Genomic DNA, 17,223 nt, shown 5'->3' on the forward strand with positions numbered 1-17,223 from the left:
ATGCTTGTCTTCCTGTTGGGTTTCCATGTAGAATAGGTCCCCAGTACCCTATTCTTGTCTTCCTGTTGTGTTTCCATGTAGAATAGGTCCCCAGTACCCTATTCTTGTCTTCCTGTTGGGTTTCCATGTAGAATAAGTCCCCAGTACCCTATTCTTGTCTTCCTGTTGGGTTTCCATGTAGAATAGGTCCCCAGAACACCATGCTTGTCTTCCTGTTGGGTTTCCATGTAGAATAGGTCCCCAGAACACCATGCTTGTCTTCCTGTTGTGTTTCCATGTAGAATAGGTCCCCAGAACACCATGCTTGTCTTCCTGTTGTGTTTCCATGTAGAATAGGTCCCCAGAACACCATGCTTGTCTTCCTGTGGGGTTTCCATGTAGAATAGATCCCCAGAACACCATGCTTGTCTTCCTGTTGGGTTTCCATGTAGAATAGGTCCCCAGTACCCTATTCTTGTCTTCCTGTTGTGTTTCCATGTAGAATAGGTCCCCAGAACACCATGCTTGTCTTCCTGTTGGGTTTCCATGTAGAATAGGTCCCCAGAACACCATGCTTGTCTTCCTGTTGGGTTTCCATGTAGAATAGGTCCCCAGAACACCATGCTTGTCTTCCTGTTGTGTTTCCATGTAGAATAGGTCCCCAGAACACCATGCTTGTCTTCCTGTTGGGTTTCCATGTAGAATAGGTCCCCAGAACACCATGCTTGTCTTCCTGTGGGGTTTCCATGTAGAATAGATCCCCAGAACACCATGCTTGTCTTCCTGTTGGGTTTCCATGTAGAATAGGTCCCCAGTACCCTATTCTTGTCTTCCTGTTGTGTTTCCATGTAGAATAGGTCCCCAGAACACCATGCTTGTCTTCCTGTTGGGTTTCCATGTAGAATAGGTCCCCAGGACACCATGCTTGTCTTCCTGTTGGGTTTAATTGTAGAATAGGTCCCCAGAACACCATGCTTGTCTTCCTGTTGTGTTTCCATGTAGAATAGGTCCCCAGAACACCATGCTTGTCTTCCTGTTGGGTTTCCATGTAGAATAGGTCCCCAGAACACCATGCTTGTCTTCCTGTTGGGATTCCATGTAGAATAGGTCCCCAGAACACCATGCTTGTCTTCCTGTGGGGATTCCATGTAGAATAGATCCCCAGTACCCTATTCTTGTCTTCCTGTGGGAATTCTGGGCTCAATAGGTCCCCAGTACACCGTGCTTGTCTTCCTGTGGGAATTCTTGGCACAATAGGTCCCCAGTACCCTATTCTTGTCTTCCTGTGTAGATTCTGGGCACAGTAGGTCCCCAGTACCCTATTCTTGTCTTACTGTGGGAATTCTGGGCACAATAGGTACCCAGTACCCTATTCTTGTCTTCATGTGGGAATTCTGGGCTCAATAGGTCCCCAGTACACCATGCTTGTCTTCCTGTGGGAATTCTGGGCTCAATAGGTCCCCAGTACACCATGCTTGTCTTCCTGTGGGAATTCTTGGCACAATAGGTCCCCAGTACCCTATTCTTGTCTTCCTGTTGGGATTCCATGTAGAATAGATCCCCAGTACCCTATTCTTGTCTTCCTGTGGAGATTTCATGTAGAATAGGTCCCCAGTACCCTATTCTTGTCTTCCTGTGTAGATTCTGGGCACAGTAGGTCCCCAGTACCCTATTCTTGTCTTACTGTGGGAATTCTTGGCACAATAGGTCCCCAGAACACCATGCTTGTCTTCCTGTTGGGTTTCCATGTAGAATAGGTCCCCAGAACACCATTCTTGTCTTCTTGTGGGGATTCCATGTAGAATAGGTCCCCAGTACACCATTCTTGTCTTCCTGTTGGGTTTCCATGTAGAATAGGTCCCCAGTACCCTATTCTTGTCTTCCTGTTGGGATTCCATGTAGAATAGGTCCCCAGTACCCTATTCTTGTCTTCCTGTGGAGATTCCATGTAGAATAGGTCCCCAGTACCCTATTCTTGTCTTACTGTGGGAATTCTGGGCACAACAGGTCCCCAGTACACCGTGCTTGTCTTCCTGTGGGGATTCCATGTAGAATAGGTCCCCAGAACACCATGCTTGTCTTCCTGTTGGGTTTCCATGTAGAATAGGTCCCCAGTACCCTATTCTTGTCTTCCTGTTGGGATTCCATGTAGAATAGGTCCCCAGTACCCTATTCTTGTCTTCCTGTGGAGATTCCATGTAGAATAGGTCCCCAGTACCCTATTCTTGTCTTCCTGTGGAGATTCCATGTAGAATAGGTCCCCAGTACCCTATTCTTGTCTTACTGTGGGAATTCTGGGCACAACAGGTCCCCAGTACACCGTGCTTGTCTTCCTGTGGGGATTCCATGTAGAATAGGTCCCCAGTACACCATGCTTGTTGTGGGAGCTGACTAAAATTGAGATCTGTTGGTTACTGTTTGACCAGGCTGATTGCCTGGGATCATAGTATCTGTACCCTGACAGCCAGGGTCATCTGCTCATTCTATCAACCACTGGTTTGCTAACCTTTATGCAGCTAGAATATCACTGTCATGTAACTGTGAGAAAGAGTTTGTAAAACTGTTTGGAGTTTGTTAGTAGAATTTATCATATATATTCTGTTTTGCAGATCATGCGTCAGCGACGAGCGGAGCCAACTGTTAAACTGAACATCAAGTAAGTACTGTCATGCTACTTCACAAGGTTTCATTCAAAATTTGATTATGATATGTTAATAGTCCACATTTTTGTGTGAACAGAAAACAATAAGTATATTCGCAGTATATATTCTACCAGATTTGAGGGCACTGGCTGCCAAATTACCTAAGGCCATTTGCTCTGCAGACTTGCCGAAAGCTTTGATGGTGGGTTTGTTACCCTGTGTGCCCCAATTATGTTTCTAGGTTTTTCAGCACCCTTCCAGTGCATGTTGGTATCACCAAACTGGTAAATGTCCGAAACCTGCATCACTTCGGGCTGACATGCTGTGATATAACTGGAATACTGTTGAAAGTAGTGTTGAACCCAATTCACTCACTCACTCTATCAGATTTGCAGCAGTGACCCTGATGTTTAAACAAGTGAAAATAGATCTCATGGAAAATAAGTAATTCAACTTCAAGGTGACAGAATCAAGCTTTCCGTGTAAGTTTTAATGCTAGCCATCTAACTCAAGATCTGGATTTGTATTTTATTCACTTTGTGTTGATTATCTTAGACCAATAACAGTTTCCAAAAGTGAGTACATAGATTTTGCATTAGCTGATACCGGTATTGTTTGTTCACACTGTTGTTTATATTCTGGAAACAGCTTCTTTGATTCCTTGTTGACTTTGCTTGCACTTGGTTGTTTTTTCCTTGTTCTTTTTCCTCCTGCAAATGTAACTTGCCAAAAAATAACATATTTTAGGAGTTGTACAAAGAGTAGGTGAAAAGAGATTAGTTCAGTAGATGTAACCAAATAATTGAAAAGTTAACGTCTATTTTAATGCATTCTAAACAAGGGCTTGTTTTGGTCATATTTTGATTAGTATTCAAACTTAAGCATTTAACTAAATTGTCACTGACCTTTGGACAACCCTTAAACACTGCATCTGTTCATCTTGTATTATTTGCATTCATATCTTAGAGAGGTGGTGGGGTAGCCTTGTGGTTAAAGCATTTCCTCGTCACGCCGATGGTCCAGGTTCGAATACCCACATGGGTGCAATGCGTGAAACCCATTTCTGGTGTCCCCAGCTGTGATATTGCTGGAATATTGCTAAAAGCGGCATAAAACCCAACTCACTGACTTTCTCACACAATAACATAATAAAATGCAAGCATATGAAAACACATTATTTTCTTCACTTGGAATGGTGGAACACATTTTTTAACCAAACACATGTGACCCAATTCACAATGAGGTTTAATTCTACGAGTTTTGTAAGTCTATGTTAAACTTCCAGAGTTACACAGTTGTTGCGCTAAATCTGTTTGCGAAACCAGGCAATAGTTGTTATGTTTAGTATGGCTTACCTTAGTATGTGTAGATCCCTCAGTAGATTAGAGGAATGTTCATACAGTGCTGCTAAATTCTTCATTGACCATCAGACAATAATCTTGGGGACATCAATGCCCCAAAATGATACGCAATTTTCAGAAGAACAATAAAAAAAAATGACCAATTTGCAGCAAAGTATATATTGTGCACTGCTTGTCTAATGATGTGTTGTGCTAGTTATCTCCCCTGTCTAACTCTCTCACCCGTGGTCTCTACATCTTACAGTCTTTATCCAAGGCCTGAGCCAGCACCCTCAGTACAAGGTATGTCTGCTGTCATACCCCTCTTTATTGAGTCTATACTATGTCACAAAGCCCAAGTCAAAGTTTGAACTGTTGATATCACTATTTCTTGTAGTTAAAAGTGCTTTTGACTTAAATTTCCATTTGTAACAAGATTTTATTGTTGCATAATTTTACAACTAACATTTCGTTACAGGTACATTTGCTCTTTCTCTTCTCTTATTATCAATACATGTATTGTAATATTATCAATATCATAAATCAGCTCAGCCAATGATTACCTTGTTGTGAATAATCACATAAAAAGCAAATGTGTTTTAGCAAATAAAATATTTTTGTTTGATCTTTGCCCAAAATGCCTCAGAGTAAAGTGTTCTTGTCTTGCCTCATTTTGGTGTGTTACTAATGATAAAATGTTTGCCAGTTGTATTTACGTCATGAGATGTGATCTGCATGATACATAGGTTGTATGTGAAGATGTTTGTCTTATGTATTTATGTACCAAAGCCTGTTAAGGCAATTACAAAAAAATAAAATTGAATGTCTTGATGTTATGATAATATGTTGGTTTTTCAGATAATATAAACATGAATTTCCAAAACCAATTTTTTAAGAAAACATCTTTCAACATATTTTATATACATGTATATCTTTAGATTTCTTTTTATGATTGTTTATATGTTATGATGTTTTTTAGAAAATAAGTTGTGATGTTCTTGAGACAAAATGTGTTCACTGCAGGAAATTCAAAATTGATATATTGTGTTCTTTGATGGGTGTGGGATCACAAAGCAGGCCAACAGTTTTTAATGGATAACAACTTCTTTACTATACTGTAACAGTGATGTTTCGATATAGGTCCGAGTACCGTTGTCAAGCAAGGACAATAACTTATGCTTGCATCATATGTGCCTCTTGAATATGGGCTTCTTGAACCACCCTGAGAGCGGTGGGGGGCGGTTGGGTAGCCTAGTGGTTAAAGCATTCGCTTGTCACGCCGAAGACCTGGGTTCGATTCCCGACATGGGTACAATGTGTGAAGCCCATTTCTGGTGTCCCCGCCGTGATATTGCTGGAATGTTGCTAAAAGTGGCGTAAAACCATACTCAATCACTCACTGGGGCGGTGGAGTAGCCTAGTGGATAAGATATTCGCTCGGGCCCGGGTTTGATTCCACGCATGGGTAAAATGTGTGAAGCCCATTTTGGGTGTCTCCCGCCGTGATATTGCTGGAATATTGCTAAAAGTGGCGTAAAACCATAATCACGCACTCACTCACTCGAACCACCCTGGACATGGACTGATGTCCCAGACCTGCATCCTGATGATCCTACATGAAGCTGTGTTTGGCAAAGCAGAGTCCACTTTTAATCTTAACAGTGTTCACATAATCAGTATTTTATGAGGTGTACATGTCCTGATATGTTTTTTGAGATAGGTGATTCTCGAGTCCAGGCTGCATGATGTCCCGAGTGTCTCCTCACTACCCTTCTAACCCTTAGTAACTAACGTGATTATCCTTAATGCCCTATGTTTTTCTTCAAGGAGAATCGTATGGAGAGTATGATTCTGACATGGACTACAGGCCACATACAGGTCAGTATTGTAGAGCTCTATAGACTTGTGTTGTATACTACTCAAAAGAAGTTATCAACCGATTCCTTCATATCAGGCATAAAAAAATTAAGAAGAATTGGTTCTCAGGCAATGGATTTTAAAATATAATGCGGGCTGTTGGCCTTTTTGCTGTTGTTGTTCAACCATGTCATGCCATGACAGATTAATTATGGTAATATGAAAGATTTTGGTGGTCCTTAACGTCTTTTGAGTAGAATCTATTCAGGGGTAGAGACCATGATGAAAATTCCAATAGTCCAGAGCTTATTTTGAATTCTTTTGGGTAGATAATCACTATTCCTTCCCCTCTCCTTGGGACTATTGTACTGTTGGCAGAGTGCAATCCTGTTTTCACAAAAAATATTCAAAATTAAATCTGTAACCTGGAATTGTTTTTGAAATCGTTGTTCCAATTTGAAAACGTTGTTTCAGGAGGTCCATCCGGAGTGGAGAGTGATGATGAGTTTGAGAGTGTCTCCCAGGTGACGGGCCCGGTAAGTGTAAGTCATCACTTTTCACATCACAGTTGTTGTTGTAGATGTTGCCACAGCTTTCACACTGCCTGTGTTGCCAGGGACTGCCTGCTCTCTCTCCTGTTGTTTGTTTGTTTGTTTGTTTGCTTTCTTGTTCCTGTTAACATCTAAAAGCAAGAAACTTGGATTTGACGGGGGGGGGGGGGTGGGGGCAAGCACAGTGACTTTGTTGATTAAATTTCAAGTGTTGAATGTTGTTCATTTTGTCAACCTCTGGTTTATCTGGCCATGAATCTATTATTAACATACTGTTGTGATGTAGATATAGTAATGCTAACAGTGGTATAAACAACAAACAAACAAAACATGGCTTGAACAATTGAACTGATACTGATGCTGAATAGGATTGCATTGTCAAACCTCTCTCCAGCTGGATGAGACACTGCTACATCTTCCTCATCTTCTGTGTCTTCAGTGTTGCATGTCAATGTCATCTTGATAGGAATTCGTTTTTGTATGTCCTGATCCTTACAATGCACTGGGACGCTCGGGTAGCCTAGTGGTTAAAGCGTTTGCTCGTCACGCCGAAGACCCGGGTTTCAATTCCCGACATGGGTACAATGTGTGAAGCCCATTTCTGGTGTCCCCCGCCGTGATATTGCTGGAATATTGCTAAAAGCGGCGTAAAACCGTACTCACTCACTTCAATGCACTGACTTGATTGATAAACGTGTATATGTATATTTGACTATTCAACATTAAACACACTGACTTACTTTAGCTATACTCAGTGACAGGTGCTATATGATCAGGATTAACAGGGAGCAATTTTTCTATATCCAAGCTGCACCAGTGCAGGTAAAACATTGCTAGTGCAGGTAACTTGTATTGCCAGGTTGCACCCAGTGCAGGTAACATTTACAACCACAAGTGCACGGCAGCAGTTATATTTGATAACAGTGGAAAACAGAATTCATTTGGAATTGGCTGCAAATCTTTTAGAATCCAGGAAACAAAAGTTCCTTAAAATAATTAGATACACAGGTCTAAATGCAGCAAACTTGCAGAACTAATTCTTCACTAATACCACTTAACAGTCACTCATGCGGTTACAATCACAACAAACAGACACTTTGAAAGTTCTGTTTTAGGTTTTCTACTGGATATCGATACATGAAAAGCCATAATATATACAGATTTCGTCAAAATATAATACTGGAGCACATTCTCAAGTTTATTTTCTCTTTGAATTTATTAAATATTCCAAATAACTGAAAATACATGGTTTCAATTTATGATAAAATTGTGCAGCCAATATTTTGGTGGTGCAACCTGATTAATTCACTTGGTTTCACCCAGTGCAGGTAATAAAACAGAATTAAATTGATCCTGATTAACAAGGGTTGAGTCCTCGTGCTTCTGTTCCTGCTGCTAACATTGTTGATGGTTCTTTCAGAGACGGCCTGTGTGGAATGTCCCTGATTCTGATGGTAAGTGTACATACTGTTTACTGGGCAACTTATTCTGTTAGAATTCAGTCAAGAGATAAATTGCCCTTATTATCTCCATATACCACGTATATAAAAAACAACAATGCCAGAGAATAACCTGGTTTGATTATCCAGTGAACTTGAAACTCATTAAAAAAAATGAATCTTATTAACCAAACTCAGTTCTAATAACTTTATGAGCAATTTCCTTTGAAATTTCCATGTGGGGATTCCGTGGAATTTCTTCCCAGCTCTGTCGTTGGAACCACAGGGATAAATTAAATACTGCTTATTATCATGACTTGTAGGCCATTCCGGAATGTTCAGCAATATCTGTAGGTGTAACTGATGTCAGAAATGCAGGTGAGATGATCATGCATTTAGATAACAGTTGGACTGAAAGAGGAAAACCAGAATGTAGGTCTACTGTTACCATGGTTACGATGCATGTATGTGACAGATACCAGTATTTTATTTTTGTGTCAACAGGAGAAAGCTACATACCTCGTCCTGCTTTCTCCACTCCGCAGCCAAGCAAAGCCAAGGGGAAACCATCAAAGCACAGGTCTGCCTTTCTTCATGTTTCTGTAATCTTACTGTGCTGGAATCCCAGGTTTGCCCTGGTTATTAGGTTGGTTTGTCTGCACCATACTTGTGCTTGTAGTAAATACCAGCTTCAGTCTTCACCTCCACATGAAACAGATGTATCGTGGTATTTACCTTTAAAGTGGTGTAAATGATGTTAGTGACATGACAGATGAATATGGAGACTTCCAATATGAAGCTATTGAGGCAAATAATTCAAGGGTCTCTATCATTACAGAATGGAGATCTACTACAATTCAAATAAAGATATACACTAGATATTCAAAGATGATATCAATGCAAAATGGAGATATACACTAGCTATTCAAAGATGATGTCAATGCAAAATGGAGATATACACTAGCTATTCAAAGATGATGTCAATGCAAAATGGAGATATACACTAGATATTCAGAGATGATATCAATGCCAAGAATATTTGTACATATTGTATGCATTCAGATACACTGTAAGATGGACCAGTCTGTCGTTTGCATATTTTAGTCAGACTATGGGGGTTTAATTGATGTGTGTATTTTTGCAAGTTGACACAGGTTGTTCTCTTTCCACAGACACCTCTCCTCAACTGGTCCCGCCAGACACAACGTCCCGAGTCCTGGTCGGTCGCTGGAGAGTGTGGACGACTTTACACGGGAAGGCGTGAAGACTTGGACGCCGGGCGCAGCCAGCTCACATCGGGTACTACTTAATTTTTGCTGAAGTATGGTTTCAGGTCTGGCCACATGATGTGTGTTTGGACACGTGACCACAGAACTTGCTTTCATATTGTAGGATTACCTTTTTCACCCAGAAACGTTCAATGAGTTACATCAAGTGGATAATGATGTGTCAAGCTATATGTTAGTCTCTGATATTTATTCCTTTGAGGTGCAGTGATTCACTTGTTGCACCTGGGGCTTCAAGAATCCAATATTTCTGTGTTTGAATCCCAGAATTGCCCTGATAATGATCCTTGGTTTGTCAGCACCAAATCCATGCTTGTCGGTTCCATAGAAGTGGTAGTCATCACTTTAGGCATTCTTTACACATTAAACGGAAACTGTGATACAGCTGAAATACTGTTGAAAGCAGAGTTAAACACAACTTGCCCACTCACTGTTACTTGTCTACCGACTCGTGCTGCTATGGTGATGATGGTGTTGTTGTTGACAGAGAGTGATGTCCCCTGATGGAGATGAGGTTAGAGAGTCCTTACAGTCAGCACGTGGGGGATGGACGTTCCCGGATGATTCTGATGCCAGTTTCACAGAATTCAGCAATAGTAAGTCACTTCCATGAATATTCTTGCTCATTTTTATCGACTGTGTCATGAGGACTTGGTGAGAATTGATCTTTGTGTATGATTGCTGCCATTTCAGTGGTCTTTGGTTGGTATCACAAGATTTCTAAAGACTGGTCCTTTTCTTTTTCAGGGAAAGGATCATCATATAGAGAACCACAAGGTAAGCTGGATGAATCCATGTGTTGTCAACCCTGATAAAGCAGCCATATAAGACTGAGAATACTGTAAACTCTCTACTGTACTTAGGACAATCATAAAGATCCGGGGTAGAATATGTCTTCAGCAACCCCTGCTTGCCATGTAAGAGGATGATCACTAACGGGATCGGGTGGTCAGGCTCACTGACTTGGTGGATGCATGTCATCAAATCCCACTTACGTGGATCGATGCTCATGTTTTCAATCACTAGTCTGGTCCAGACTCGATTATTTACAGACCGACGTCTTTTAACTGAGTGCTGCGTTTAACAACAAATAAACAAACAAACATATCACTGAAATACATTAACTTGTGACCTTGACCTTCTCTCATGAAGGGGGCGACAGGTTGGGCTCATCTTTTTCACAAACCTTTTTTATGGTGAAGATCTTGATGTCACGTAAGGATCCACTGATCATTTGTTTTTGATCTCATATTCTCACTAGTTATGATCCTTGGTTTGTCAGCACCATACTTAAGACCTAGGAGTTTCATCAATGTGATCAATGTGTGTGACTTTGGAGTGGTCTACAACCTGCATCACTGGAGCTTTTAGCTGACATCAAGCTGTCATATAACTGAAGTACTGTTCCATGGCTTGTTGCAAAGAGGTGACTAACGGGATCAGGTGGTCAGGCGTGCTGACATGGTTGATCCACGTCATCAAATTAAGACATGTATCAAAGAATTAAACCATATACATTGATATCATACTTCCTATGATAATGCTAGTTCCGGAAGTGTTTATATTCAATGTCAATGGACCTGTGAAGATCCGGGGTAGAATAAGTCTTCAGCAACCCATGCTTGTGGTAAAAGGGGACTATGCTTGTCGTAAGAGGCGACTAACGGGATCGGGTGGTCAGACTCGCTGACTTGGTTGATGCATGTCATCGTATCCCAAATGCCTAGATTGATGCTCATTATATCAATCATTGGATTGTCTGTTTCAGACTCAATTATTTACAGACCGCTGTCATATACATGTAGCTGGAACTTTGCTTAGTGCGACGTTAAACAACAAATAAACACAAACACACACTTGTTGCACAAAACTCATTCAATCAATTATTTGCCCTTTTCAGCATACTGATCTACAGTCTAGAGGAGAGAAGCACAGACTCGCCACTGTTAATGGATTTTTCGCATATATATAACTCCCTTTTCAAATAATGTATTGTTACATTTACTTGATAGGTTTACATGATCCTTTTTTAAACTTTTCTGCTCATCCATTTTTGTAGGCAATCTATATTTTTCAGATAATATTGTTTGGTATCAGCGATACAGAGCATAATGATAAAAAAAGGATTAAAATTAGTTTGTGAGTTTATAGAGAGATAGCTGTTGTGATATATGGTAAGCCTATGTTCTATAATACATAGCACATGTAAACATGTTTGTTGTTTTTGTCCTTTCATCCTGATAGACATTGAACTGTGATATTTGCAACTTGACTGTCAATGTTGTATCATTGTATACAATTCTTTCATGTACATTATTTTGTACATGCATGATTTTAATAAAAGGTTTAGCTAAACATTGTTCTTCTTTTCATCGTCAGCTTTTTTTATACCCAGCTCACACATTATAAAAACCAGATCCTCAATAGTCGTCATGGGTACTCAAGACCAATTCTACCTGACAGCCTTTAAAATTCATACTAGTCCTCCAGCCCGAGACTACTAAATTGTGCCGAGGAAATCAAATGATGTTATTCCTCATTGACTAGAGGACTTTAATCCAGAACCATAACAAATGTTATATTTGGGATAACATTTTCTTGGAAAAGTACAGATTCAAGCACTCTTTGGGTTTAGGTCCTATCCAGGATTCGAACCCACACTGCCAAGAGTGAGGCACCTAATCGCCAGCACACAAAGTCAGTGATCCAACCCACTCAGCCACCGAGGCTTCCACAAAAATGAAAGTCTGACAACTGGTAGTCTAGATCACGTATTTTGTGTACCCCTGACAAGTGCAATTTGGCATGGCCGAAAGCTATGAACACAATGCCATTTAGACAGTGGTCAAATGTAACAAATGCTGTATTTGGGATAACACTTTCTTAGTAAAGTACAGATTCTTGTACTTTTTGGGGAGGAGTCCCATCTGGAATTCGAACCCACACTGCCAGAGTGAGGCAACTAAAAGACAGCATACAAAGTCAGCCATCTAACCCAGCCACCAGGTTTCCACAAAATTGAAAGTCCAACAACTGGTAGTGTAGATCACCTACTTTGTGTGCTAAGGATTAGTTTTTGGACCTTGTACGACACATTTTGATTTGTTTGAGGGGTAATGTTTATGTTCAACAAATTCTTTGGCTATTCTAATGGATGGTAAAGTAAATCAAACTAACTCATATCTACCTCATATGTACAATCAACTCGCTGCATCAATTTTTGTTCCATGAAAATATGCATATGTTCATGGTGGTTACATTAAAATTCGGACTGTTATTCTTACAGTATCGGGGCAGTGGAGTAGCCCTGTGGTAAAGTGTTTGCTTATCAAGTCACAGGTTTGATTCCCCTCACTCACTCACTCACTCACTCACTCACTCACTCACTCAAGAGTGGAACATAAACGTTGTATAGCGTGAATACTATGGCGTTCAACAACTTTAAGTGACTCACTCACAATGATTTCTTTAGAGCTGTTCCTAATAGGGCATATTTGAATGGGTGTTTTAAGATATATCTATCGAAGAATTAAACAATATACATTGAAATCATACTTCCTATGATCTTGCTAATTCCGGAAGTGTTTATGTTCAGTGTTAATGGACCCGTGAATATCCGGGGTAGAATAGGTCTTCAGCAACCCACGCTTGCCGTAAAGGCGACTATGCTTGTCGTAAGAGGCGACTATCGGGATCAGGTGGTCAGACTGGCTGACTTGGTTGATGCATGTCATCGTATCCCAATTGCATGGACTGATGCTCATGATGTCAATCATTGGATTGTCTGGTCCAGACTCGATTATTTACAGACTGCCGTCATATAACTGGAATATTTCTGATTGCGGCGTTAAACAACAACAAACAACAACAACAATGTTGATGCGCGACCACGCCCTCATACCCTCACACCTGTCATGTGAAGCCATTCGATGCCCTCACAAATGAAAACAACCAATAAATTGTGTTGCATTATTTGAGAAATCTGAACCATAACGGTAACAAACATATAATTTCGACAGGTGACCCTTTGGATCACGAGTTTCATGTTGCCCTGAAATAATAAATAATTGTTAATTTATAGTCACGTCGGTAAGCTGTAAAGTCGAGCGTCCCCACAACAGACACAGCCATTGCTAAAACTTGTGTCAGAACCTTTTCTTGAACTAATTAAATTAAAGGACATTCAACTTGAAATTTCTCACGGAAATGAACTGTACTGCTTTATGAAAAGCAATCTAAGAAATTAGGTTTAATTGTCAATGTTTTATCGAACCAGAAATAGAATATATCTGAACTAAATTTAGAAAGACGTCACAGTCCTAGTTAAAAATCACCAGTTTTGAAGAAGTCACTATATGTAACGAAATTAGTGCAATAATGTGACTGAAATAATAATATCTAAGACACATGTCGAGTCTGACCTCACAGCTGTACAATTATCTCCATATAAGGCAAGACCAGCTGTCTGTATCTGTCAGTGACACACCGATTGACATGACTCACGTGTGCTCTAGCCTTCCTTCTTCAACGGGTAAACCTTCACTTGGCACAGCACTTATGATACGCCATTGGTTGATTACGAGATAAACCTATTCTGTTTTCAACCTTGATCAGAAACTTTTAATTTTTTATTTGGAACCAACACATTAGCAAGAAGTATTTACAGGCTGTCTTTGACCATTCCGAAAAGTGGTCAATTGGTTATACAGGTAACAAATATTACCAAAGTTCAAGATACCAATTCTCATAGCCCTGACTACTTCAAAATAATGTTTCAAAACTCATATATTTTGCAAAAGAAGTTGTCAAACAATCCTCCAAAGATATATAGTTCCAATTTCATCGTGACCCGTTGCATATATTGTATTTGCACTGTTTGGACTCCGCCAAGTCATTCTTTATAAATCGACGCGGCTTTTTATTTCTTGGAAATCAGCGCGAAAAGTCACTTCTTGGAGATCAACATGACATCTCCCATTGTAGGGGTGACAGGTTGTAGAAATAGTGAAAAATATGCTGAACGAATTATTTTTTCAGCGAAATAATTCACCAACAGTAATACATCTTATGAATGACTATCTCTCCACCCCGAACTTCAACCTGGTTGAACTTGACTTCTCGTCGCTGTCCTTGCCTGCCAACATAGTTGTTCAGAGCTACAGAGCTATATACAAACTGCATCAACCCAGAGGACAATTTTCATCTGTAGTTATGTTCAACATTAACCAGGGGTGCCTCATGGCACACCATTGTCAACGGTAAACACCCTGACGTATGGCGGTCACGATATAGACTACATATTGTTGTGACGGATGATTATGTGGCCCTGACTACGTGGTTAGTTTCGTTGACTTTACGGTGTGTGTTCTGAAATAAATGTTTGAACGCTGTTGTTCTGATATCAAACGTATGCAATGTTATAATGGGTTAACGGCAGCCATTAATTAATTGATATACGTATCGAAGCATACATGCAGGCTGTCGATAGATCGATGTTTTTAGGCGCATGGCTTTTGTGTGAAATGACTTTAGAAAGAGGTATTAATGTGAAAAGAAAACCTCTTTTTAACCGGCTACATTTTAATGTTGGTTTATTCATGGGAAGTGTGGCGAGTTTGATGTTCTGACCCCGAATCCATGTAGGGTAAAAGATTAAGATGTTGGGTAGCTGGTTAATTAGTCAAATAATATCTATTGTCAATTTTGCATATATGTCGGTCTTGTTATGGAGCTAAAAGAAAATCATGTTTCTACTTTGTGCATTTAGAAAGCATAACAACCATTGTCTGTTATGTGCGACATAGAACTTTATGATATTTCAATGTTGAAGGGGTAAATATGATGTGTCATAAGGTAAGATGAGGTGAGTCGAGACAAGGAGAAATAGGGTTTAAAGTCGCTTTCAAAGTGATTTCATTGATACAGCGACGTGAATGCACGTGTGTGTTGGTTTGTTGGTTCGTTGGTTGGTTTGTTGTTTAACGCCGCACTCAGCAATTTTCCAGCTATATGACGGCGGTCTGTAAATAATCGAGTCTGGACCAGACAATCCAGTGATTGACATCATGAGCATCGATCCACGCAAATTGGATCCACCTAAAATCGGCCCAATACAATGAAATATCGAGTTGGAACCAAACTCAATTTACGTTTAGTTTTTGTAGTCTGCATCTTTCATCATTATGCAAATAGACCCTAGTATCTCGATAAGCGCGGGACAATCAGCATTATATTGATCTGTCAAATTTTCGGTAAAGTAGTGTTACTGGTAGGTTACAATGCATTGTGCAAAAGGAGCAATAGTTTCATTGAATATCAAACAACTGTGTACAGCTATGCCAGTTTGGTAACAACATCAACACGTACATAAAATACATGAGGCAAAGTCTTTAAATAAAGTATACTATTATGTTTTTTTGTTTCTAATTATCACTGGGAGTGTTACACATTTTAGACACTCCTAAACACACGCAGAATGCACGACTACAAAATTACTCATCTGGTAGACGAGATCTGTAGCTTATAATACCGGGTGGGTGTAGCTATTACTTCATCTCAATCAGTGCTAGCGGCAGTGAAGACAATGGTCTGTAGCCTATAATACCTGGTGGATGTTTCTGCGGTATTGTCAACATTGGCCCATGACAGTCGTAGCTCAACTATCACTTCGCGACTCAACTCCACAAAAGGGTTGTTATGTAATACATAACCCACCAAAAGGGTTGTTATGTGATATATAACCTACCAAAAGGGTTGTTATATGATATATAACCCAACAAAGGGGTTGTTAGGCGATACATAACCCAACAACAGGTTTGTATGTGATAATTATAAATAACCAAACAAAGGGGTTGTTATGTAATACATAACCCGTCCAAGGGGTTGTTAGGAGATACATAACCCAATAAAAGGGTTGTATGTGTTAAATAACAGGTCAAAAGGGTTGTTATGTAATACATAACCCGTCAAAGGGGTTGTTAGGAGATACATAACCCAACAAAAGGGTTGTTATGTAATACATAACCCGTCAAAGGGGTTGTTAGGAGATACATAACCGAACAAAAGGGTTGTTATGTAATACATAACCCGTCAAAGGGGTTGTTGGGCGATGCATAACAAAACCATCCTGTTGTAAGGTGATGCATAACCCAACAGAAGGGTTATTAGGCGGCGATACATAACCCACGAAAACGTGGATCAGTAAAACATTTGACAGTTTAGGTATATAGACGAAAGATGTTAGTGATATTGTATAATCCATTTTCAGGTGCCAAGAAGGGTTCTGTGGGAAAGCGCGTTGGTTAAATCTGATAATCAGGTTGTATCCGCCACTTTTAAAGAAGGTATCTCTTTGAGAATAAACTATTGTTTCATGTTGGCTTCTAATTGTAATAAAAAAGTTGTTCATCCATATACTTATCCTTACTTCGTATGCCTCTCAAAAAAAGTTACAAATATCATTCACTAAGTATAATGAAGCTCAAATGTTTATTGTATAATAGGCCATAGGCCAAAATACATGAAGTGGATACAATACAGTACAGGATAATTTTACAAGTAGAATATCATGTTTCATTTCTGTACATTTCTGGTCTTGAAGGCATATTTGAAATATACCATAACCGATTTTAAATCTTGATAATTTGAGGTTGCCATAAGGAGAAAAAATGTTGGACTGACGACCGAATTACATATTTATTTTGTATGTTTTGCTTTTGTATATCGCTTAAGGATTGGGGGCGGTCGGGTAGCCTAGTGGTTAAAGCTTTCGCTCGTCACGCCTAACACCCGTGTTCGATTCCCGTCATGGGTACAATACGTGAAGCCCATTTCTGGTGTCCCCCGCCGGGATATTGCTGGAATATTGCTAAAAGCGACGTAAAACCATACTCACTCACTCACTCACTCACTCACTCACTCTTAAGGATTGATATATAAAGGTGAAATGATACAGATCTTCGATATTGTTTAGGTGACAATATGTACATAATCTTTCAGATTTGGGGAATTTTGTGGTGTCTCCCGGTGTCAATATTTAGTAAGCCTTGCACATCCAACTCCAGCACGAGCAATATCGGTAGCAAATGTACACAAGGTCGAATCTATTGAATATTTCTCTGCTTATTAGC

General features: G+C 39.9%; 1 protein-coding gene across 5 annotated transcripts in view; it reads left to right on the plus strand.

Moving 5' to 3' along the window:
• The window catches only part of LOC124131673 (uncharacterized protein C8orf34 homolog), a 31,533-nt gene extending 20,080 nt beyond the window's left edge, over positions 1 to 11,453 (plus strand). For 2 of the 5 annotated variants that reach the window (XM_046495109.2, XM_046495114.2), the window contains 10 exons: positions 2,589 to 2,635; positions 4,227 to 4,264; positions 5,789 to 5,839; positions 6,293 to 6,360; positions 7,790 to 7,823; positions 8,313 to 8,388; positions 8,981 to 9,107; positions 9,582 to 9,690; positions 9,842 to 9,871; positions 10,995 to 11,453. In XM_046495109.2, coding sequence (XP_046351065.2) covers positions 2,589 to 2,635; positions 4,227 to 4,264; positions 5,789 to 5,839; positions 6,293 to 6,360; positions 7,790 to 7,823; positions 8,313 to 8,388; positions 8,981 to 9,107; positions 9,582 to 9,690; positions 9,842 to 9,871; positions 10,995 to 11,002 — 588 coding nt within the window. In that variant the 3' untranslated portion in view covers positions 11,003 to 11,453. Of the gene's footprint in view, positions 1 to 2,588; positions 2,636 to 3,176; positions 3,197 to 4,226; positions 4,265 to 5,788; positions 5,840 to 6,292; positions 6,361 to 7,789; positions 7,824 to 8,312; positions 8,389 to 8,980; positions 9,108 to 9,581; positions 9,691 to 9,841; positions 9,872 to 10,994 lie in introns of all 5 variants that reach the window. The other 3 variants (XM_046495111.2, XM_046495113.2, XM_046495110.2) reach the window with 3 other exon arrangements.
• Positions 11,454 to 17,223: the final 5,770 nt, after the last annotated feature.

This window comes from Haliotis rufescens, unplaced genomic scaffold, assembly GCF_023055435.1.
Source record: "Haliotis rufescens isolate VD_foot unplaced genomic scaffold, xgHalRufe1.0.p SCAF_1, whole genome shotgun sequence".
Taxonomy (NCBI): Eukaryota; Metazoa; Mollusca; class Gastropoda; order Lepetellida; family Haliotidae; genus Haliotis; species Haliotis rufescens.